Raw genomic sequence first — 24,542 nt, 5'->3', positions numbered from 1 at the left:
AACTTGATACTGTGGACCGCACATTAATTCACTTCTGTCTTCTCCTCCTTGCTTCGATCATCAGGGCACCACAAACCAGACCTGCATTTCTTGGGATGAAAGTGACACGTAAGTGACTGCTTCACTCGCTCGCACCTCAATTTCTGGTTTATTCCTGAAAAAAAGTTGCCCCATGTGTGATCGCTGTACGCTTCTGCTGGTAATGAGATGCCAATGAAAGCTACATGATCTGTAGCAAGGCAGGGTAAGTGCTGGTGTGTGTCCACATGCAGTATTCCTGATTCTCTTGTATGGCTGAAATTTATGTTTAGCAATACCTGTGCGCCAAGTTAGGGTCTGTTATATTGAATGGAGTTGGGATGTGTTTGATGATACTTTGGCGATAAACTAACATGGGCTTTTCAGAGTGAAAGCAGCACACAGAGGTGTTGCTGGGCAAGTTGCCTATTGGTCAAGAGCCTGTCCTCAGTGTTGGCCTGCTGCAGCAGGTTCACCCCAACCCTCCACACGAAGGAAGCAGAGCATGCCGCTGTAGCTTCCAAGAGGAAGGCTGGAGAGGTTTTTCGTCCGTACGCATCTGCCAGAAGTGGGCCTCCGCGTTCCAAGCCCTTTCATTACCGCTTTGGTGTCCTCTGTCCTTAAAACAAAGCAAAAAATAAGATGGCAGAAAAACGATCTTTCGTCCGCCACTCTGCCGAACCATCCTCTCACAGGCAGGTGGAACATTTGCATTTAGATGGATACGTACACTTGTGTTACAGAAGCCAGACGTGGATTGCATTCTGCCCTTCTCAGCGAATTAAAAAGTCGGAAAAGAGAGAAGCAGGGAGAGCGAGAATCGGAGCAAAACCGAGAGAGAGAAAGAGAAAAAGAAAGGAAATCTAATTTAGCTGTACATGGTGTTTTAGGGGGAGTAGGTATGTTCTTAGAGAAATTAAATTCCATCTTGGGCAGAAGGTATGATTAATGAGTTAATACTGGGGAGGAGAAAGTATGATCTGAGAAGCACCAGCAGTGCATCAGCTTTGTGTTAATGTCTTGTTGAAAGGTGTTCTTTGGGGTCGAGTGACGTCTTACTGGGGTATTCCTGCTTCAGATACGCCTCTAACCGCAGTGATGAATACACATGTTACTGGCCAATCGATCCCATTCTTTGCCTTGAAGGTGTTCACATTTAAATGTAGTGTTCAGTATATACATCAACCCTCTGTTACTCATTTTTGTCAGTGAGTAATTTAGATCGGGACCTTGCAGTCCGCCCTTCAGGGCTACGTCAGTGGAGCCAGCTCAAAGAGCTTCTGTGGCTCCTGATTGTGGGGAAAAGTGATTTGACATCGGGGCGGAAAATCGCCAATCAGCTGACAGAGACGTTGCAGTTGCAAAGAGGGGAGATTGAGAGTTGATTGTGCGTTCGAACCATCGTGAAGATTACCATTGTGCTGCCCCATATCTGATGTGCTCCAGGGCTCCTGCCAGAAGGTCAGAAAGATTCAGCCAGCCCTGGCTTGAGAATTAGTTGTTTTTGCTCCCTTCTCTAAACCTCGTGCAAGACTGATATCAGTTGACCACCCAAGAGGCTCTGTGTATGAGTCGGTTTCTCCGATGTCAATGAACACCCCATGTACTTGCTTACAGATACATGATTTTCCCCTCAGATATGTGTTGGTTCTTTTCCATGCTGTATGGTGGAGTTAGGGTTAGCTTCCCATTCCCCAAGGGCCAAGGGTGGCATTCTACACTGGCCTTTTTCTGGAGCAATGATAACAGCTACTCACATGGGTCAAGACACCACCTGTAACACTTGTAATTAAGGGTGTGGCGCGTTACTCTGGGACAGGGTGAAGAAATACAAGGGAGGGAGCAGAAAATACATCTATACTAACACTGGTAGATTGTATCCAAAACAGAGGACTAGTAAATGCAATGAATGTCTCATTGCCTTGCTAATGAAAAGTAAAAACCCATTGTCTCAATAGCAGGGTAAATCAATTATTCATCAACATGTATCTGGGTGGCTGGTCAGAGGTCAGAGCTTTGAATCCTACATCCAGCTGTAGTACTCTTGAACAAAGTGCTTACCCTAAATTGCTCCAGTAAAATTACCCAGATGTGTAAAATGGGTAAATAAGTATCCTGATGTTCTAAGTCGTTTTCGAGAAAAGCAGCTGATAAACGCATCTATTTTCAGCAAATCTACAGGGCGGCACGTGACATTGCTTGATCGTGGCCGCAATTTTTGGGGTCCAACCAAAGGAAAAGCGTTGCAATGGCAGCAGAAAGAACACACATCCAACACCGAGTGTCATAGTTACTGTTGCTATGGTGAAAGGGCAGCCTGCCTGTTGTGTTCTCTTCGATCATATACAAATGTAATAATGCGTGTGTCCGCAGGGCGGAATGAAGGAAAAACACAGAGCTACGGCATGAGAAAAAGTGTGAAGTATGCTGGTGTACTGATGTGTGAGAGTGGCCTGGATGGGGCTGTGTGGACTACACCGGGTTCTAGTTTCCATGGTGAAGGTTATATACCCCAGACAGATAAGGGAGGCCATGGCTGGCCTGTTGCCGGCAATATGGAGTTCTGCTCAGGCAGGAGAGCGTGGAGCGGTACAGGAACACAGCAGGTCAGCTAGTTGGGACAGCGCCATTTGTGTACGTGCGGGGGGGCAGTGTTTGGCATCGACGCCAGGCCAGCGCATTGAGCCAAGAGAGCCGGCGCAATCCAGACAGGAGAAAACGAGCGAGGCACGGTGGCAGCTTCCAGACCACCCACGACCTGTTTCCTAATGCCATCCCTTGGCTGACATATTTACCCATTAAACATTAATTACTCCCCTTTATTTTCCACATTCCTGATTATGTTAAATCTGCACATTTGCATTGACTGTATTTCTCAAAAGACAGCTGTTGACAGCTGTTGGTATCAGTCCTTGAGGGTTTTCTGAGTCATTTCTCTAAAGTAGCAAACAACAGAAATAATCACGAAGGTTCAAACCATTTAACAGTGCGGTAATTAACCGTGGAGATACCGGTGCGGTAATTGTCCATGGAGATACCCATGTGGTAATTAACCAGCGTAGATACCGTTGAGGGAGAGATGGAATGTGTTTATTCTGACCGGCTGTTTACTGCGACTCTGGCCTTCCCCAGACAAAGCTGGACGGCGCTCATCTTATTTTGTCGACAGCTTTGTTCACACCCTCCCACACACCCCGCGGTCTGCATCTCATAACGCCGCGACATCTCTTGGTCCGTACGAGTCGCACGCAATTAGAAATACAATTACGTGCCACGGAGCGTGCGGCGTGAGTTAGCGACAGTGAGTCATACCTGTCAGGACTCCAGAAGAAAACAATGTAACTACGACTAATTGCATCATCTGAAAATGAACAGATACTAATAGGGGAACAATAAAAAACCCTCACAGAGGGATTGTCCTATCAGAGCTCCTGCTGGAGTTGAGATTATGGGGGGATAGGAAGTCGGGGGGGGGGGGGGGGATTTTTCTTAAAACACACCTAACAAACACACCTCCTCTTATATGCTCATCATCTCATGCACACCTAGATATTCAGACACACACCTTCTCTCAAAAACACCCTCATTTACCATCATCTGTTTATTGAAGACATGCCTCTGGCTGCCTGACGAACACAAATACAAACACACACTCACACAGGCATCGCTTTGTCCGCACTACAGCATCTGGAAGAAGCCTCATGTACTTATTTGCTGTTTGTGTGCGTGTGTGTGTGTGCGCGTGCGTGTGTGTGAATGTTGCTGCTTGCATGGGGTTAGGGTGATTGGATGTGGTGATGTGTCTTTTTTTTATTGCTGCAAAAATAACAACTGCAATACCCGATCACAGCAACACAGTACCCAAAGCGCATGCACACACACACACACACACACACACACACGCACGCATGCAAAAACACATTAAAATACTGGCTCCATCCACAGATATACAGTGAAACAAGGATAATAAACTGCAGTGTTTTTCAAAAGTAACTGAATACCATTGTCCAAGTCTTGTCTGAAAAAGTATGCCGAGCTCCTGTAAGTTGTTATACAGGTCGGATAATAAGTTTATCTGGAAAATTCTTTAATGGCATCATTCATATAGAAAGAGGAATACAGCTATAAGGGGGCACAGTGGTGCAGCGGGTTTGGTCTGTGCCTGCTCTTCGGTGGGTCTGGGGTTCGAGTTCCGCTTGGGGTGCCTTGTGATGGACTGGCGTCCCGTGCTGGGTGTGTCCCCTCCCACTCTGACCTTGCGCGCTGTGTTGCCAGGTTAGGCTCCGGTTTGCTGCAACCCCGCTTGGGACAAGTGGTTTCAGACAATGTGTGTGAATATGGATATAGACCAAAACGGCAAAATACTATTAAGACTAATAGAACCAACACAGGTCTTTATAAGATTTCCATACAATTCTCAACAGACTAATTTCCATTTCATACAATACTTAAAATAATATTTCATCATACACACTGTCTGAAACCGCCTGTCCCAAGCAGGGTCGTGGTGAACCGGAGCCTAACCCGGCAACACAGAGCGTAAGGCTGGAGGCGGAGGGGACACACCCTGGATGGAACGCCAGTCCGCCGCAAGGCACCCCAAGCGGGACTCGAACCCCAGACCCACCAGAGTGCGGGACCCAGCCAAGCCTGCTGCACCACCGCACCCCCCATATTTCATCATATATTTACTTTTAAATATTAACATAATATTTAAACAAATTGAAATCTGTAACACAGTTTTACCTACAAATCATAATTATGTAGAGCCATAGTGAAGTCAGAAATAATTTTTTGTATTGTCAAAGACAGAAAAAAAAAAAAAAAACGTAGGTGCGAGTTTTTCTTCACTACTGCGCCATTGATTCAGATCCTGATCCAGACCTTCTTGGCCAATAACGAGTGGCTTCTTCAGTGCAGTAGCTTCTTTGTTAAGTTCACGTTATGTCCAGTAAGCCCACATTAATAAGATTCAATCAGCACTCAGACCAACAGAAAATGCATCGTTCGCATTGTGCGAAAAGGTAGTTTTGGAAATAATCTCCTTGAGATAATGCATTTCTCCACCCTGCGCACCGCATGTGGCAGTCAGAGCGGCGAGCGTTAGTTACCGTGACGTAGCGTGTGCCCGTGTGTCACGTGCGTCTACTTTTGACTGCGTCCCATCCGATAAGCCTGCCATGTTCCATAGGGAAGTCGAACTGCGCTGAAATGCCTTTTCTCAGCATCCTCCTCTTGCTGGCAAAGAAGGGCTCTAATGAACAATTGAGGAAAGTGGTGTTGACAAAAGTTGGTCTGGACATTTACAGCCATTACTCATTAGAGAGAGAGACTCCACCCGGGCCTCAGAGATCAATTGTGCTCTTTTGGCTGGAAGCAGCTCACGTTAACGGTGCGGTAAAGCAGCCCCAGTGTGCCGCCACACCTCTCCTTTCTCCTCGGTACTTCCCTCGCGCACTGCTCGCGGCATCCGAACAGCCCCGGCCCCGCAGGGCCCACGATCCTTCCCGAGTCTCTAGATTGTTAAAGTTCAAGGCCTCGGTGACAGAATGATAAATTATGGTGCCCAGATTTTACAGTGTGGCTATTCCATAGACAAGGCTGGCAGCTTGCTGTTAGGGGTGTAGTAATAATAATAATAATAATAATAGTAATAAATATTACTATTATTATTATAAATTTATTTATTTTTCTTTAAATTCATTATTTCCTTTGCCCAAGACAACTTACATTGGTAGATAATCAACTTTACAACTTATTATCATGGTGTTCTAACTGGAATAATTTGGGGCAAGTTCCTTGCTCAAAGGTACTAGGGCACCTGTGGGATTCCAACTGGAAACCTTGAAACTGCAATGCGACAGCCTTAATCCGAACCACTAACCCCGACCACCTTCCACCTGGTGCCCACTACCCAGGATTCAGAAGAAGTCAACACATGCCGAAGCTGAACATATAATAATAATAATGATAATGATAATAATAATAATAATAGGGTCATGTCAAGGGTGCATTTGCATTTATTATCAATAACAACTCGGTTGTTGTTGCTGGTATACTTTTTTTTTTTTTTCGGCGCTCATTTGAATCTCCCTGTACCATAGTAACTCGGCCCTGCAGGAAGGTGTCCGCGCGCGTGCCACGCGCTCCCCTCCGTCACAATTTCTTCCGTTTTTGCCACGCGCTTCCCTCCCTGGGCACTTGCGGCGCGCATCGGAGCGCTTAATAATTAAAAATAGTTAGTAAGTAAATAAATAAATAAGAACAGTAACAATAAAACAAGAGACATTCATGTGGTGTATACTAGCATAGTATATAATATGCGGGGACTGTGCGGCTCCTCTCCAGCGCGTGTTTTAACGCTCGGCCGTGCTCTCCTCTCTCTCCCCCTCTCTCCCGCAGATCCTCGCTGCTCGGCTCGTGGTCGGCGCGAGGCTGCAGAGCGGTGCCCGTCGACTCGTTCAGAACCAGATGCGTGTGTGACAGGCTCTCCACCTTCGCCATTTTAGCGCGGCTCAACCCCGACACGGTAAGTCGAAGCGCCCGCACGCTCTCCTCGCTTTCACGCAACGCGTTCCCGCATTTTCGCGTGAATTTTTTTTTTTTTTTTTTTTTTTTTCCCCACCTACCTCCCCCCCCGCTCCCTCCTCCTCCTCCTCCTCCTCCTCCCCACGGCCTTGAGAGGAGAGGAAAAGCAGGAGATACAAAGACGCGTCGCGGCCGCGTTGCCTATCAACGGATCCGTCTCGCGCTCGCCGTTCGTTCCCCCCTCCGCGCTGCTGGCGCGCGCGCTGGGGCTGAGCATGCAGCCGAGCCCCGATTGCTTTGCAGGGGGGTGATGCCGCGCGTGTCGTGTGTGCGGCGCGTTTGGCGCTGATGCCGGCATGTTGTCAGCTGTTGCAAAAAATCTTACAGATATAATTCCCCCCCCCCCCCCCCCCCAATATAGTGACCCTGTGGCTCGCGCGATCGATAATATGTGGCAGGTTTAAATGTGCTCCACCGTGTTGTTACATTTTGTTTCATTAGCATATATCGAAGTGTAATGATAAGACAGACGACTGGTCATGGCCATTAATGAGATATAAATAGAAATAGACAGTAGTTAAATATGAAGCCATGATATTTGGTGTTATGCGCACTCGCACTGTGTGCGATCCCGTTAATTTTGTATAACAATAACAAACAAGTTTATGTTGTATATATGTGCAATTTCTCAATTAATCCTCTCTCTCCTTTTGATCAACTTGAATGAAAGGCACATTTTCTTGATAGAATGATCCGAATGGGGAATGCGTTGCTGCTCGACTGAAGCTGCTGTTACTGCATCGAGGTGTAATCGTACAATAATGCTAAAAAGAGGACTAATGAACATTGCGAGCTATTTAAAAGTATGAGGAAGCGCTGAAGGGACTAATAGTGCTTTGTTTATCCGTGTTTCTCTAGGAAAGGGCAGTGTCTTTGTGCAGAAAATTTCTTTCGGTGTGATTAGTTATTATTAGACTAGAAACTGCCTCTAAAGCATTTTGTTCACCAGTTGCCCTGGCAACAACATCTGCCCTGGAGGCTGCAAAAGACTAGAAGACACTGGAATGGCCCTTTTGTGTGTCCTGGCCCGAAACTGGTGAAAAAACATGAGGTGGGGGGAAAAAAAATAACCTTAAACCCCCTCTTGGCAATGAAAGAAAAAAAATGGGACAGTTCACCCAGTTTCCACGTCTACATGCCGCACCAAAAGCAGGGAGCAGAAAGGAATGTGGGGGATGATAGGGGGTGGGGGGCACGCAGCTCCTGTGAGCAGCAGTCCTTTTTGCTGTGACAATTTTGGTAAACGGATACACACGTCAGAGGCACCTTTGAGTGTGTTGTGCACACCCAGCGCCATGAGCTTGTCATCTGTCATCCGTGTCGGAGAAGAGGAAGGAAGGAGGGACTGCTGGAGGTTGTGCACAGATTAAGCTGTTTTTGGAGACGAGCTAAATGCACGAGGCAAGGCAAAATGTGTCATTTCCTGGGGAGCTGAGGAGAGAGGCGATGCTCAGTATGATGTCCCTCCAAACATGGTGGGCTTAGCGCTTGGAATCTGGTCAGCGGAGGATACTTCCTGCCACCCAACGCCACCCACCTAATGCATCTGGGAATCAGGGACCCGCTTTATCCACCCACTGTTCTCTTGGAACCCATGATGTCATCTGTGTGTGCTTGGCTTAATTTTTCCGAAGAACGGTAGGAACGAGGGGGAGCGGTGGGGTGGCCACCAGGTTTCTGGGGTGTTACAGCCTGACCCTTCTGAACACATTTTTGTTTCGGCATTCTGTTTTTCTTGGGACCCCAAAAAAAAAGCAGCCCCCATCACCGCACACCCCCTCGAGTTGTTCTGTGGGACCTGGGGTCTACAACACCTCCCATCCCTGCAGCAGCACTTACTTGCCAATATTCTTGTAAATTCTCCTGCCGGCAGGCTCGACATCTGCAACTAGTCTTGCACGGCCCCAGAATAACAAAAAGGCTGGTCAGTTGAGAGGCGGCTGTCTGGCTGCACTGAAAAGCCAACCGTGCTCTCTCACTGCCTCTCTCTGTCTTTGTCTACCCCCTCCATAGTCCCTGTTTCTGGCATGCTTTATATACTTGCTCAATACCCCTTAGCCGTTCAAAGAAAATGGGGGAAAAATCAACATGCTGCAGTCGCTTGAAAGCTTCAGCTCCAGATTGCGATGGTTTCAAACAATAGAGAGGTGGGACAAATGAAGACAGCTGACCTTCAAGTTCTGTGTTTGACTCTGTCCTCGTCATCTTGGAAGCACCATGATCTTATTTGCCCCAGTCCTGTCTGGATGGATAAATGCTTATCTTGTGCGGTCAGGCAGTCTCAGTGGCATGACCCTCCTATACAGGCTCCTGACGCCATTGACCAACAAACCCAGATTTTAGTGGCACAAGTGACAGGAGACAGGAGAACTTAAGTAGACTTGGGAAGGATATGGCTTTTCCTTTTTCCAGGTTAACCGTTCTGGAAGGAATATCGTATTGCAGTCTGCCAAATGGCTTGAGCAACGATTTGGGCATAGATTAAGTCAAGGTCACGTAATGTATTCACATAAATAGGTCCTTGGCCAGTTTCAGATCTCCTGGGGCTACACCACAACTGTGTCTAGATTCTAACAGCCCCATTCCAGGGTGCTTACGATTAGAACAGAAGATCATTCAAGCTGAATCAAATCCATTCTCTGCTCCAGGACAGTTTCTAGTAATGCTGGGTGGTGGCTTTGGCTGATGTACCCCATGAGATCTATAGACATCGGGGTTAGATGAGAGCATGGGGCATCAGGATTACATGAATTTGTTTTTATCACAGAGGAATATTTAAATTTCTAAAAGACCAAGATTGTCATCTCATATTGATTGCATTGCACGGTGCTGATCATCCCGCTGCCGTTTTAGAAAGCTGAGCATTCAAGGCCGGTAGCTAAGGATATTTAGTTCGTACCTTTTTGATTGGCTTGAATTATGGTTTCTCTATGGTCTTGTAGCCTTGGTTTTACAGCTTTTGGGAACACTAATGCTGACTTTTATGTGTAGGGTCCACCTTCTTGTGAAAGGTCTGTGAGAAGACTGTAAAGAAATAGTCCCCTTTGGGCGTTCTTTCTTGACTGCACTTGTGATCTTTTTTAAGGGACTCACCGCAGTGCAGATTAATCAAAGGCATTTAATTAACTTGGCCCAGTGCAGGCATCAAACCTGGAGACAAGGCAGGCAATAAACTCTTACCAATTATTTTCTCTGCAGGGATGGGAGAGGAGCCTGTCCTTTATAACGGCACCCCTGAAGCATCACCTAGTGAATTTTTTTGCATGAAAAATAAAAATAGTCGACTTCTCATGCCCTTTCTGGTCGATGGCGCACAGTGCCTATACCGCAACATGTGCTAAACTGCAAACTGTAAATAGGCTCATACTGACATTAGAGAAACACAAAGTGTCTACAGTGGATTAAATCAGTCAGGTCTCCCTGATTATGGATAATACAGTGTCTCAACGGAGTGACTGGTGGTTATGGAGGAGGGCTTTGCTCGGCCATGCTATGGGTACACCTATTGGTGCCTTCAAGCACGGAACCACATGAGGGTAATGTCCATCGGTCTGCACCTTCTGGTTGGCATGAAACTTGGATAGAAAATGCAACTTCCTGCACCACCAAACACAGATACAGGCATAGACACATAGACATGCAGTTATATATTCAAACACATGTCTTGTGCACCAATAGCAGACTAAATCTGTATGATATTTTGACATAAATCCACAACCTCACAAATATACTGTGTATGTACTATAGATTACTTTGCCAAACAAGCATACACACTGGGTATCTGTGACAAATTACAATTACCTGTACACACAGACACACACACATACACACACACACACACGTACAAGCAGGCAGCAAACACACACACAGAAGCTTGGTACCTGCAGTAGTTGCTGCATCCACTGCTGATGCTGCCCGTGCTAGCACATCACCATGACAACCACGTTAGGCCTGAGGGAGGATGGAGAAGGTAAACCAGGGAATGGGAGGGTCTGTACCTAGGAGAGAGGAATCATTTTCCATGGATGAAATTGAACCAGAATAGTTTTTGCTTTTCCTATTGGTTAAACAGAGGGATTTGCACCACCCCTTTTTTGCTTCAGCATTCCGTTATTTTATCCTGTAACCTTGAAATCACCTTATTCTAGAGCAGGATGTAGTTCTATAAACAGCATCCTATGGTGATGGCATAGGTGTATGTCTGCTTGTGCGGATGCGTGGTTAAGTTAAAGATAAATGTTTTTAATGTACCTTTCCTCTGTGTTCCTCAGAACATGGACAAGACTCTGGTGCCCTCCGTGACACTTATTGTGGGCTGCGGGGTCTCCTCACTCACGCTGCTGCTCCTCATCATTATCTATGTGTCTGTGTGGAGGTAAGATGCTACTTGTGCCAATTTCCCCTGCAAATGGGTGCTGCGATGTTTCACGGGTTGGGCTAGAAAGATGGGGAAATAGAGAAGAAGGCCACACAATGGCTAATAGTGATAAATCCAAGTCTGTGGCAGTAACTGCCTCTTAGTTTTGGGGCAGTAAGAGTTGAGCTTGGTCACCCGCTCATCAGAAGGGCCTTTGGGCTAAGTATGCCCTGAAACGACTGGGTGTTGCTTCAGTGGTCTTATTGCTTGGGTGCTTCAGTGGTCTTATTGCTCAGGAGCAAGAGAGAATGTGGATTGACTGATTTAAACAATCTATCATTCAGGGAATGAATGAATGAATGAATTCAAATGAATTCGTATCGGTTGTGTGACAAACATCCCCTCTGTTGCACTAATGATTAACAATATCTAACTGCTGTGACTGGAGATGTAGTCATAAGATGTTTGGCTCCTGCAGTAGATTGTATCTGTGTGGATTTGGCACATCCTCTGTGGGTTTGCGCTGAGGCTGACGTGTGGACTACGGGTGGCTTACAGGGCAGGGATAGATAGTAAACACTGGAGTAAGTGGGTTGTACACTTTGCCTCTCTTTTTGAGGTCTAGAAATAGTCATCTTGTTTAGTTCCTGTTTATGCATGCAGACGGGGGCTACCACTCCTTAAGACTAAGGTAGACCAAGCTAAGGTGAGTCTTAACACTACCTTTGAGAACCATAAGAAAGCAGCAGGAAGGGACATGGAGACTCTGGGCATTCCCACAAAGACTTATGGAATGACAGGTTGCTGCCATAAAGGTTTAAAAAGATTTTTTTTTTCTTGGACTGGCCTTTAGTTCCTTAGCACGATTACTAATCGCTTATCAAATGCTATTTGCAAAAGATGCAGGTCTGAAGTCTGCCTGTATAGTTATACACTATGCTTATTATATAGTTAAACACTATGCTTATGAATGCAACTTAGAGATCTCTCAACAGACCTCAGCTTTCAAATTTTTACTCATTTCATTAAATACTACGTAAACTGCTGCCCACATCTGTTGGGATCCTCTACTTGGAATTGTAATGTCTGTGAACGAAAACCATTCACTAATTTATGTCACCTCCTCTCTACAGATACATTCGTTCTGAGCGTTCAGTCATCCTGATCAACTTCTGCCTCTCCATCATCTCATCCAATGCTCTCATCTTGATAGGACAAACGCAGACACGCAACAAGGTATGACAGGTTACTCCTTCTGTCTTCCATGGTTCCCTCCTCTTAAATCCAATGGTATGCTGACCATCAGTCTCCCTTTCAGGTGGTTTGCACGCTGGTTGCTGCATTCCTTCATTTCTTCTTCCTATCCTCCTTCTGTTGGGTGCTGACGGAGGCCTGGCAGTCATACATGGCCGTCACGGGCCGCCTCCGGAACAGGATAATCCGGAAACGATTCCTGTGCCTAGGATGGGGTGAGCACTTGCTTACCGTTACCAGATTCACACCATTGGAAGCATTCCCTCATGCCTATGCTCTCTATCTTGCTGGCTCTTTCCCTTCATCTCCCACTTTTAGCCTTAATGCTGATCTATAACCCTTCAGCAATCTCTTCTATATCTGATGCTGAGCTCTCTGCCTTTATCTTACTTTTCTAGCCCAAACACTGAGCTCTAACCCTTTATCTATGTCTTTTAGCCCCAAAGCGGAGCTTTCTCTCTTCATCTCTTTCTTTGAAACCCAGTGTTGGTTTCCTTCCTTCATCTCACTCTAGCCCCCATGTTGAGCTGTTCCTGTTCATCATGCTTTTGTGTTCGCAGCACTGACCCTTCTGCTATAATCTCCATCTTGTAGCCCTAATACTTTAGCTATAGCCAGTACTGAGCATCTGCTGCTTCTTTTAGCCTGAGTGGTGAGCCTTTCCAGACCTCCCAATACCTAGCTTGACTACTGTAGTCTCTCGCTCGCTTTCCCACAGGTCTCCCTGCACTCGTGGTGGCAGTCTCTGTTGGGTTCACCAAAGCCAAAGGCTACGGCACTCTGAACTAGTAAGTGCTCACCTTTTTGGTTCACAAACCTACTCTGTGAAACCCTTCAAGATGTGAGAACTTGACAGAGCTGTGCATTCTGTGTTTGCATTGACATTCTCACTGGACAGCTTCAGATTAACTCCTCTTTCTCTCTGTCCTGCTCTCTTTCTTCCTGCCTGGCTACTTTTTTCCTTTCTGCCTGCATCACAGCTGTTGGCTGTCCCTGGAGGGTGGCCTGCTCTACGCCTTTGTGGGCCCAGCAGCCGCTGTAGTCCTGGTATCTTCTTTAGCTCTTCCTATTCCGCTCTGTGCTCAGGGGAGCAGAAGGGGAAGCACAGTGTCGGAACTACAAATGCTCACTTCATGTCATGTGCATGTCGAAATCCATTCTGGGAACAGTGACTCGGTGCATGCTGTTACGCCTTGTTTTTATTCAACATTTATGATAAAACATACAAAGCGGAGCTCTTTTTGGAAGGTCCGCACGTTATAGTCTAATGTAAGAACACCGTAAGTTCCACTGTGTTTGTTAATGGTTTATCTTGTGTTATGGAGTGCATGACATGCCTTGGGGCAGTTAACAGTTTCTTCACGCTCTGTTCTTCTCTTTAACAGGTTAACATGGTTATTGGGATTCTGGTTTTTAACAAACTTGTGTCCAAAGACGGCATCACTGATATGAAACTGAAGGAGCGGGCAGGGTATGCCTCATCAATACATACATCCATTGGTGGACCCCCATAATCAGCCTGTCTGTCTAGGACATCGCTTCATTCTGTTTTGCACCGCGTGGGACCCGACGGACGGACCGGTTCGCTTGTAGGGAGGAGGTGGGCCTGGGTGGGGGGCTAGCAGGACAGAGAGTCAGCGCGAAGTCGACAGATAAAGATGTAGAAGATCTGATGTCCAGCAACAGGGGACATGACAACAGGCAGAATGGAAGAGATGAGCTCGAGAAGGCAACACAGTGAAAGGATATCAGGGAGCGACAGGACAGTGACTTGCAGGGAATGCATGAGGCTTGACGTCACCGTCAGATTAACCTCGTCTGAGTCATGAGTGTTAATTAATAATGGATATGAGTCAGCATCTGACACTTACAAGTTAATTTTATTTTTAATTCTGCAAAGCTGTGCAGTTTTCATTCTGTGAGCGAATAGCTCCGCTTCCTTGGGCTCTGGGAAGGCATCACATCTACAGTAGGCATGCACTCATTTGGCAGCTGCCCTTCTCCAGCTGACGGAGCTACCAGGCTGAAAAAAAGTTTCATAAGAATCATTAGAATAATTCGAAGTGGAAAAGTTAATAAGAGAAACAAATTATTCAATTCATGTGTCAGCATTATATGCATTATTAACCACTTTGTAGTCATGTTAGCATTAATCTGAATGTGAATGTGGCTTTCGAGCAGATTAGTTTTCACACAATTCCATGTCACAGTGAGAGTCTGAACAAAGACTCAGGAAGCGGGTAATGAGAGGAGAGACGTGGGAGAGGTGACGGTGACACCGGTGGTAGCCACAGCGGGAGGAGGTTGAGGGCGTTGCGGACTGAGACGAGAGGTGACGGAGACAACTGTCTGTGGTTCCAGACGAGGATACCGCAGTGTGGCTCCCCATGCCTGATATGCTTTTTCTGCTTACGGGCTGCTGTGCAACCTCCACGTTCTCCACTTCTGTGCATCGCTGCAGCTTTTCTGTCCCATGGACGCAGTCATTCTGCTCCCAGTACAGTATTTGTAACACTACTTGTGTTTTAGTTTGTTTGATTTTAATGTATCCATTGTTGAAAGGGGGCCAGGAAGACGGTGAAGGGAACCTGGCAGCCATTTTGAAATTTACCAACAATATTGAAATTTACCGAAACTCCAGTAAAAATGTGCGGTGAATCGAGACTGAACTGAAGACTGAACGTAACTCCCCGTCTTTCTCATCCCTAATTCTTGTTACACTTTTCGGCATGTCGGACAGACTTGCCTCGTTCGACTCAAGTCGGTCCTTGGCCTAGGGTTGGCCCGGCCGTTCCGGCTGCTGCCATTTCCTTTCATTGGATCTGCCCCCTTTCGCCCGCAGACCGACGTGCCCACATTGGCATTTTTATTGCATTTTACTGTTCTTATGCTTTCTCTAAACAGTGTGTTCACCACTCAGTGATTCCCTCTCTGATCAACTATCTTTGTTGTCTGGAACATTGTGTTGGAGTTCTGCAGCATCCCCTTTATCCACGCGACTATTTCTCGCATTCAAGAGTTATAATATGAGGGGCTCAGCTCCCCGTTGACTCAGTCACTATCCCAGTATCCCCTCATCCGCACAGAATTTCTCAGTTGAATCTAATTCCTTCCCCTGCTGACTGGCTCTTTCAAAACTCCTCCCACTCCCAGTCAGAGCTCCTCCCATCCCCTTCTGATTGGCCAAGCTCATCAACTAATTGGCTCACTGACGTAATTGCAACCACACCCAATTTGCTCTAACGATGAATATTTATTCCAGTAATTTCAATAGTGACATCAACAGAATTGTAGGGAATATAAACTGAGGTCAGGCTAAAACATAAAGGCAAACTATATGTTAAAATGTCTTAAAATACGATTAGTTTTTATTTCAACAATGTTTTTAATGCTTATTCAGATATTTAGCTTCCTACATTGAGCACGGTCTGCACCGTACTAACATGTCCAGTGTTATGAATTTTACTATTCTGGAGCAGCTTTTGTCACAGGAAGCCTTGAGAAATGGCTTTCTATCTATCTGGGCGTACTTTGCTGTGTGGATTTGTTTGCGCAAGTGCACACGTGTGTGTGTGTGTGTGTGTGTGTGTGTGTGTGTGTGTGTGTGTGTGTGTGTGAGTGTGAGAGAGAGAGAGATTCCCTTTCCGCACATGGATAGAGTTAACCCGTCCTTTCATTATGTAGAAAAAACACAAGATGGTGTTCCTTGATAAGTGTGAAGGGTTCCTCCAACAACCATGGCTTGGAGCCCTGTCCAGGGTTGAATGTTCCTTGAGTGGAGATGAGACAGTCATATATGCTTTGGGGGTGTGTTCACACATGTAAGAGGTGGCGGGGAATCTTGGTTCCTTTTGCCACAGGGTTACCGGTTATGTCGCTTGACCGTTTTCATAGCAGTGACTCTGCAAGGATGCTTGAAAGGGGAGTTGAGGGGGTGAACCGAAATGATGGGGGCTGGCTGTCCCTTCTCTCATTGAAAAGAAAACATTGCTTTGCACCGCCCTTTCTCTTCTAATGTTCCAGCGCATATCGTGTTTAATTAAGCAAATTAATGTTGGCCGTGTCTAATTAAGCGCAGCGCAACATCTGTACGGAATGAGTCTGGTACCAGTGAGACTGCTTCTCTTCCGAGGTGTGTTTTCCCCAAAGTGCAGCATAATTGGCTGGGAAAATTAGACCAGGCAAGATCACACCTAATGATATTGTCACTGTTTACATTTTACATCTTTTCTGTTTTTTTTTTTTTTTGTTTTCAAGTTCCACTTTTATGCAGCAGAGGTCTTTACTTTGGATGGTACTGGTGAAAGTTGTGTGTGTGTTGTATAATCTGTTTTGATGATGTTGTAGTGAGGCAGCTGAAGGTATGAACCTGTAATAATAATTGAGTCAATGCTTTTACCTGTATTGGCTTGCATATTAGCCCATTTACGTAGGTCAGTATTTTACTACAACAGTTAAATTTTGTACTTTGCTCAAGAGTAATTAAGCAGGGCTAGGGCATGATCTGGTATCCTTCTCGTCAAAAGTCCTTGTCCTTAACAGTTATTTTAACTACTGTCCTCAGCCTCAGTCTGCAGTGAGCCATCGTCCTAGACGTTAGCAGACACGAAGAAGATACCTATTGCTCGTAGCTCCAAGCCGTGTGCTTGTGCGTTTCTACTTGCCCTTTGAGTCCCTTGGGATTTCATTCTGGGCTGCCACAAAGAGGCACAACGGCGCGTATGAGGAACGCTGATTGCTTTTTAATACCATCGCCCCTGGCGCAAGTTTATTAGTCGTATTGCCCTTTCGCTCAAATTGAATTTTTAGATTATGTGTTTTTTTTTTTAAATCTCTGCATTTGCCAGCTGCTGAATCGATTCCCGGTCAGTTTGGCGGACGTGCCAAGCCGACGATTCCTGTTCTTTGTGGGGTGCGCTACGAATTCCCAAGCATCGCGTCTTCTTCCCTGTTTGGGTGTTGCGACAGCATCGTCCTATGAATACACGTGTTTACTATGAATTACAATATGGCAATGTATGTTACAATGTAATGAAGCTCCCATCTGGATAGCTGGGGCAATAATCGGTAGGAGAAAATTGCCAAGGCTTAAAATAGAGCGCGCTCTTAAGTAGCCGCAGTGAGTCCATCACTGTGATTATCCAGACGTCAGCCGATACTGTGGGGAACGGGGACTTACTGAAATAGACAGACGGCCTGGAACTGCGGTGCTTTCGGCTGGCGTTCCAGGAAAGGTGAAGGCGCCGAGCACGATCGGAAACACCCTGAAAGGTGTGCCGAGCATTTTATTGTACAAATCGCAACGTACACGCTCACCCACACATAAATGCCTACCAAGCGGTGTTGTGTTTTCCAGTTTTTGCTTGACTTTTCAGGTCCCTTTCAACCGCTTTCTTTAAACGTAACATAACATAGCTTTCTTCCTATACGTTTTACACTTAGCTTTATGGCATCATCAGGCTCCGCCTCCTTGCTCCTTGTCGAGAGGGGAGTGCGTTTTACCTTGGATGTACCCCGTCATACCTGCACCAGAGACTGCACCAATTAGGTGGTAACTTCATCTGAGGGTCTGGTTACCACACTGACCGAAAGTCAGCACTTGTGGCCGTCGCTTCATCTCCAGTTTCTGTGATTTCATAGTTTTGTTGAATTTGATAGGACTGCAGGCAGACACTGACGGATTGAACCCTCCCTGTTTCCGGCTCTGCGGCACCATAGAGGATGGCCTACGTGTCCAGCATACAGGTGTAGGACCTGATGCACCACCTGAGAATTAATGAGGGGTCCTGTGCAGCCATTGAGAAAATGAGTGTAGCAAGAACTTTGTGTCTTTCACCCTCTAGGTGGTCCTTCGTTTCCCAGAATCCCTCAGTGATTCATGCAGGCTGTTTCTGGAGGCTAATGTTGCAACCCTCCACCCACCCTGACCACATGCTTTTCAACGAGCAGCACCGTGCTAGGAAAGGGCTCCGAGCCTCGAACCCAGCTCCTCCATGCATCATGTACAAGGCCAGTTTGGACCTGCAAGTGATTCTGTTTGTTTGTTTCTTTCTTTCTTTCTTCGCTTGTATTTTTTTTTCATTTTCCTTTGGAGAACATATTAATTTCACTGATGATTTCTGGGAAAAAAAAATTCAAAAAAGTTGGATTCGAAAAGATTTGTCAGATGAGATATTTTCATAACACCTCTGCAGCATAGTGTTACTCTGAGATTTATAGTCTTACGATAGAAAGTGCTTTTACAGTATTTTTAATCGTATCACATAAAAACCTCAGCTGCTGTTCATTTAAAAAATTCATCTCATCATAACATTTGAAAATATTGCTTAAACATAATGGTAGTGTTGTAACGAAGTTCAAAGATGTTCGTGAGCTAATTTTAGTCCTGTACTGAGGGTTCGAAATGAACAGAGAAAGCCATCACTGTTTTGCCAAATATGTAATCTCAGTTGTAGTTTTAAATATGCACATTATGTATGAATGATGATAATTAGAAAGTTTAAAAAAAATCCATATCATCTTGCCTTTTGAAACAAAATGAGGAATTTGGGTGATTTTGAAAGTGCCACCGGCCTCAACCCTTTTTTCTTGCCCACCGAGCCCCTTCAAAAGTCCCTGACCCCGAGAGAAAAAGCCGCAGTGGAAAGGGGATACTACAGCCTACAGCCGCTGTGCGTGGTGGCTTGTTTCGTGCGTGCACATATTGTGTGTGGGGGGGGGGGGGGGGTGTGTTTGTGTGTGTGTGTTTGTGTGTGTTTCAGCATATTGATTTGACTTCTGCAGTCAGGTGACAGTTCCACTGTACAGTATGACGCTCAAATGTGCCAAGTGCGGAGTAATCTCATCGGCTGACGTGTCCACCACAGCTACCAGTAACGCCATGTTAGTCCTGCTAATTATTTAAAGTCTTACCTTTGCTTTAGTTTCCTTTGGTTGGCTTTCCCCCTCTGCTTTATTATTATTATTATTATTATTATTTATTTTTTTTTTTTTACACCTTTAATTTTCTCACGTTCCCTTCTTCCCCCTGCTCTCTTGCAAGGCCAGACTGAGAACGAGTGTGAACTATTGAAAATTCCTGAAGGTGATAACTTTTAATTGAGTCCCAATACGGCACATGCTGTTGGTAAAATGGCAGGTGTCCTGGGACCTGCTCAGTAAAGGGGGTTCAAGTTCATGCTGAAGCTCCATGTTCGCAAATCAGTGTCCTCAACGAGCACAGCTGGAAGCCTGTATCCGCTGGTTTAAGCATACCTCTTCTCCAGCCGATACATATTGTCATTTAAGCCACTTTTGATTGACGGTGGCCATTGTTCCTGTACAGAATGTAACTATATAGGCACTATATAGGAACCTTAGTACAGGTGTGTGTGTGTGTGTGTGTGCATGTTTTTGTCTCGTATTACAGTATGGAAACAATATCCCAGCTTAAAGTGACCTTGAGAGAGCTGAAAACAATCATGGGCCAGTAAAAATCCCAAGTATCAGGAGGAAACTGCATCTCTGATGTTCTCGCATTGTTACCGCTTCATTTGCAAATATTCCCGAAAGAGTGTTTGTTAGAATAATGCCATAAAAATTTATGGAACTATGCCTTTAACGGGCAGCCAGCTCTGCAATACAGAGGCAGATACATGATACTGAAGTGAAATCCATGCCGTTGTTTCATGCAGGCTGTCATTTTTATTTTTATTTATTTATTTTTCCTGGAAGTTCACCTTGATCCAGCACCGACTGAATATCTTATTTTATTCTTGATAGCGCAAGCCACTGTAATCAGCTGAATGTTACTTATATTATGCTGCCTTTTGAGTCCTCTGTCTATATTTAGACACGTTGCGTTATGGTCCCGGACAGCTCCCGTCGCACTTGATTTTTTTATTCTATTTTTTTTTAATTCTTACACCACTTAAAGAGACATACCACAGTAGCAGCAAACCATGTCGCTCACTACCACCACATGACGGAGAAAATGAATACCATCCTTGACCTAGAAATTTGTTCATCTCCCCATATTGCCTGCCCTGCTTTACATCCCCCTCCCCCTTTTGCTTTGAGAAGAAACACATCGCAGTGGCCGCTCAGTTGCTGATGAGATGCAGTGCCCAGTATGAAAACAGGAGAGATGCAGGGAAATGAAAAGAAGCGGGCTGACTTGGCCAAAGAATGAGTCAATGGAGTCATGTATTTTCAAGGTGAAGTCTTTTGTATTGGCAAGGTTTTAAGCAGTATATAAGGCGGCATTGATGGATGGAGGCAGAGCATGTTCCTAGCCTTGGTTCGGTGGTGGTAGCAGCCTGCCTGCGTGGCTTCTACTAGCCGCGTCATGGCACCGGACCTGCGTGAGGTGTTTGGATTTACTTAGCAGCTTTCCTGTCCCTCCCTTTCATCCTTGCAAAATCTGTCAAAATGTACAGTCATAATCTATGGACCAGTACTTACTGGCCAGCGCCAATTTGGAAAGCCAGATACCATAAAGTGTAGGTTTCTTCAATCCCATTTTTCCTGTCTCTTAAATCCCACAGAGATGGCAAGCACAGATTTTTTTTTTTTTTTTTTTTTTTATTTCTAAGTAAAAAATTCCTGTGCTTGAAAGGTAACGCGTGGAAGTTTTGGTCACACTATCGAGAACTGCATTAAGGGTTATGCTGACATCGTGGAAGGGAGGAGGGTTTTGTGTGAAATGCATGGGGCTGCTTTTTGTTCTCAAAGCCCAACAGGAAAGTACCATTTTTTTTCCCCATTTACTCACCATTACACCTTCGCTTGGATGGGTCGATGTATAAATACAGCTGAAAACAATAATAATCCCTCTCTTTGAGGTCGACAGAGATGTTGAGGTTGAAGTAAATTAATGAGTGGTTTACTGTAAAGGTTGCCATTCCGGAGAAGTCCGCAGAAATCCTGCATCGGTAACCACCTGGGCTGCTTATTGTATATCTTTGAACACATTCAGAGATGATATTCCTAAGTCTTGAGCGAAAGCGTCTTTTCTCTGCTGTTTCCCCTTTTATATTGCATCAAACTTAATGATGTATAACACTAACATAAGAAGGAGAAAAAAACGAAATTTTACCGTTAGCTTTTTTCTGTTGTTGATTTAACCTTTAGAGCTTCCCTGCCTTATTTATTTCTTTCAGGTGACAGTGTAGTGTGACATAGGACCATTAAATGCTTGTTAAGACCATACCTCTTAGCTCACTGCCATAAAACTCTGTACTTCCAGGATTAGCATCAGATGCCCAGCAGTTAATGTTAATTTATTACCACTGTAAAAGGAACAGATCTCCTCCGGAACGCCCTCCACGCTCGGTCTCTTTGCAAAAGACCATCACCTCAGCACGATGGAATAATTACCCTTTTAAATACAATTTTGTTCCCGGACTCAATTTTTTTAAATTACGTGATGTGCGGTTAATTGAGTTTTATCATTTTTTTGCTTATTGCTAATTGGGGGATGGAAGATTAAAATGTGTGCGCGCTGCTAGAGGCCTCCACGGAGATGCACATGCTTTTAGAGCCCTTTTACTGGTATGAAGGAAAGATGCGATAACATATATAACACATAGTTTCAAGGTCCACGTTTGACCAAAGACGAGCACTTTACAACACTGCATGGGTTTCAGGCCCCGTGCTTGGCCTCAGGCTCCGGAGGACTATTGAAAGAGCACCTTCGTGGCTTGGTTATGTCTAAATTTGGCCTTTTAAATAGTCCCGTTGGTTTCTCACAAAAACATGGCTGTTTCATTTCTTGGTTTTCTCCACCGTGGGCTGCGGAAAGCAGAGAAGGTGTTATTAATGATAGGCATTATTCATCTAGATTTTATGCCTCTAAGTGTTAGAGTTGCAGCAAGACAGTGAGGATTAGTGGTGATTTATCTGTTCTTGATTTATTCTCAAGGCAAACAGGCAGGGAAGTGCCTGCAGTTCCTTCTGAGCAATTATGACTGTGGCTTTTTCCTACGCCGACAGATTCATCGCCTCTGCGAATTGGTATCTTAGTTCATTATTGGCTGCTGACATGTAAATCACATGTGTTTGAAGGCATGAATGTGTTGCGTGCTTGTGTGTGAATTGAAGAGCTGAATTGCCCTCTCAATCAGGAGTGTCTCAGCTCCTCCAGCAACACTTTCTGCAAATATGAGCTTTTATATTAAATAGGCTTCGGCTTGCCCAATACCCTATGAGCCCCTTCTGCCCGAGAGAAAGGGAGATGAGAAGGGGGGGAGCAGGCCCCACCGCCAAGCATTTATTGTAGAAATCAGGAGAGCAGGGCCCATCACCACCTTCCTCTTCTCAGACCTCCCTCGCTCACCTCTAACTCATTGCTCCAGTCCTCCCTTTCCCGTCTCTTCTGTTCCCATTTGTTTTCTGTACAATTTGATTGATATATGACATGCTTTTATACATGCGTACTTGTAAATGTGAATTATAAATGTGCATATTTATAATCATTTTTATGATTGCTGTCAGCAGAAAGGGCAAGAGTACTCTGCAGGGGACCAAATCAGTGCTGGAATGCTAAATGAGAACTATTGCATATTAATGTTCGGCAATCTATGCAATTTTTTTTACATTGTGTGTAATCGACACTATTACCTCTTGCTACCGATAAAGTGCGTAAGAAAGTATCTTTGTGTTTTAAATGTCAAATTATATTTCGTTGAATAAGACGCTGGAGTGAGTCGAACAGATGTGGTAGGGGATGGACATGCAGCAGTGGCAGTGTAACTTTGCCCTCTCTGTGGATGTGCTTTTTCCCCACACCAACTGTAATTCACCTGACTTTGCCTGCTTTGTCCTACAGGGCGTCACTGTGGAGCTCTTGTGTGGTCCTGCCCCTGCTGGCACTCACCTGGATGTCGGCCGTGCTGGCCATCACCGACCGGCGCTCCGCCCTCTTCCAGATCCTGTTCGCCATCTTCGACTCCCTTGAGGGCTTTGTCATCGTCATGGTCCACTGCATCCTCCGTAGAGAGGTACGGAGTCAACAGATGGAGCACGTCCTTGTTCGCTAGTCTGTGCATTAGTACACAGAGGAGACCTGCATAAACCTTACGTTGTGCTACGTTGTTTTTATACCCCTTAGGTTGTTGTTTTGTATATTGCTTATGACAGCTTCATCCAGAATGTGCGGCGAGTTCCGAATTTATGGATCTAGCGGGTTAGATTGAGAGGTTCAACAATAGTGGGGCACGCAAAGCTCTCGTCCCCAGACTAACTATCCCTACTGCTTCAGAGAAATTACAAAGGGTTGTGACATCAAGGCCCCACTTTTTGGAATCACTGCGGTCTAAAATGGACTACGTTTAAATTTCCATTTATTAATTTAGCCTTTGCGTTTCTCCAAAGCGACATGCGTCTCAGAGAACAATGCAGAAAGTGCATTGCATCCACTGGAGAGATTCGGATGCAGACACGTGATTCCTGAGTACAGTCAATTTGTCACGTTCCACCATATTGACCACTGTGCCTTAGAGAAATAGCTACATATACGGTTTCCATTTTTAAATAAAGTGTTATTGGAAGTGATTAAACATGAACGCGTACACGATTATCATGCACTTTTGAGATCGTGGGAGAAGTGAGTTTGGAAGAGGTAAATGTAGAGAGAAATTCAGCAGTTCCGAGTGAGAGGGGAGGTCATTCCACCACATCGGAGCATAACCAAACACCTTTGCGTTTTTGATTTTGGACTTCTTGTGTGCATGGGACCACCAAGTGGATAGAGCTGGAGGAGTTTAGCTGTCTACTTGGGGTGCAGCAAATGTTGTAGATATCGAGGAGCAGATCTGCTGATGGTTTTGTTAGTCCGTAACCAGAGCCTCGAATTCGATCCAGACAGCTATAAGAAGCCAGTGCACAGAGACGAGGAGAGGGGATACGCGGGAACACTATGGCAGGTGAAAGTTGTCTGACCTCAGCACTGTGTGGGTGTTTCAGGTGCAGGAAGCCGTCAAATGCAGAGTGGTTGACCGCCAGGAAGATGGAAACGGTGATTCTGGCAGTTCTTTCCAAAACGGTCACGCGCAGCTCATGGTAAATGTCTCTCTCAGACTCTGGATGCAAAATGTCTTCTGTATATTTGTGTTTTGTTTTGTTATTAAATTCCAGTATCTTACAGTGTTTTTTGGTGTTGCTCCTGCAGACTGACTTCGAAAAAGATGTCGACATGGCCTGCAGAACAGGTCAGTGTCTCGACATAGGTGTGTGTGCGCTTGCAACACGTATGTGTGGGAATCTGTGCATCATCCATCTTGCCAATTCATCGTTGCCAGAATGTTACATCTTTATCCCCTGGCAGGAGCTACAGTGGCAGGACTGA

General features: G+C 45.4%; 1 protein-coding gene across 1 annotated transcript in view; it reads left to right on the top strand.

Moving 5' to 3' along the window:
* adgrb1a (adhesion G protein-coupled receptor B1a) overlaps positions 1-24,542 on the top strand; it is a 60,936-nt gene that overhangs the window by 27,107 nt on the left and 9,287 nt on the right. Inside the window, exons 16-27 of the mRNA XM_018756919.2 lie at positions 65-108; positions 6,421-6,547; positions 10,878-10,981; positions 12,097-12,199; positions 12,282-12,432; positions 12,936-13,005; positions 13,198-13,264; positions 13,603-13,688; positions 19,001-19,099; positions 23,025-23,196; positions 24,161-24,256; positions 24,366-24,405. Coding sequence (XP_018612435.2) covers positions 65-108; positions 6,421-6,547; positions 10,878-10,981; positions 12,097-12,199; positions 12,282-12,432; positions 12,936-13,005; positions 13,198-13,264; positions 13,603-13,688; positions 19,001-19,099; positions 23,025-23,196; positions 24,161-24,256; positions 24,366-24,405 — 1,159 coding nt within the window. The remainder of the gene's footprint in view (positions 1-64; positions 109-6,420; positions 6,548-10,877; positions 10,982-12,096; positions 12,200-12,281; positions 12,433-12,935; positions 13,006-13,197; positions 13,265-13,602; positions 13,689-19,000; positions 19,100-23,024; positions 23,197-24,160; positions 24,257-24,365; positions 24,406-24,542) is intronic.

The sequence above is a fragment of the Scleropages formosus genome, chromosome 8, assembly GCF_900964775.1.
Source record: "Scleropages formosus chromosome 8, fSclFor1.1, whole genome shotgun sequence".
Lineage (NCBI taxonomy): Eukaryota > Metazoa > Chordata > Actinopteri > Osteoglossiformes > Osteoglossidae > Scleropages > Scleropages formosus.
Note: the sequence above shows the minus strand (reverse complement) of the source record. Positions and strands in the feature narration are given on the sequence as shown.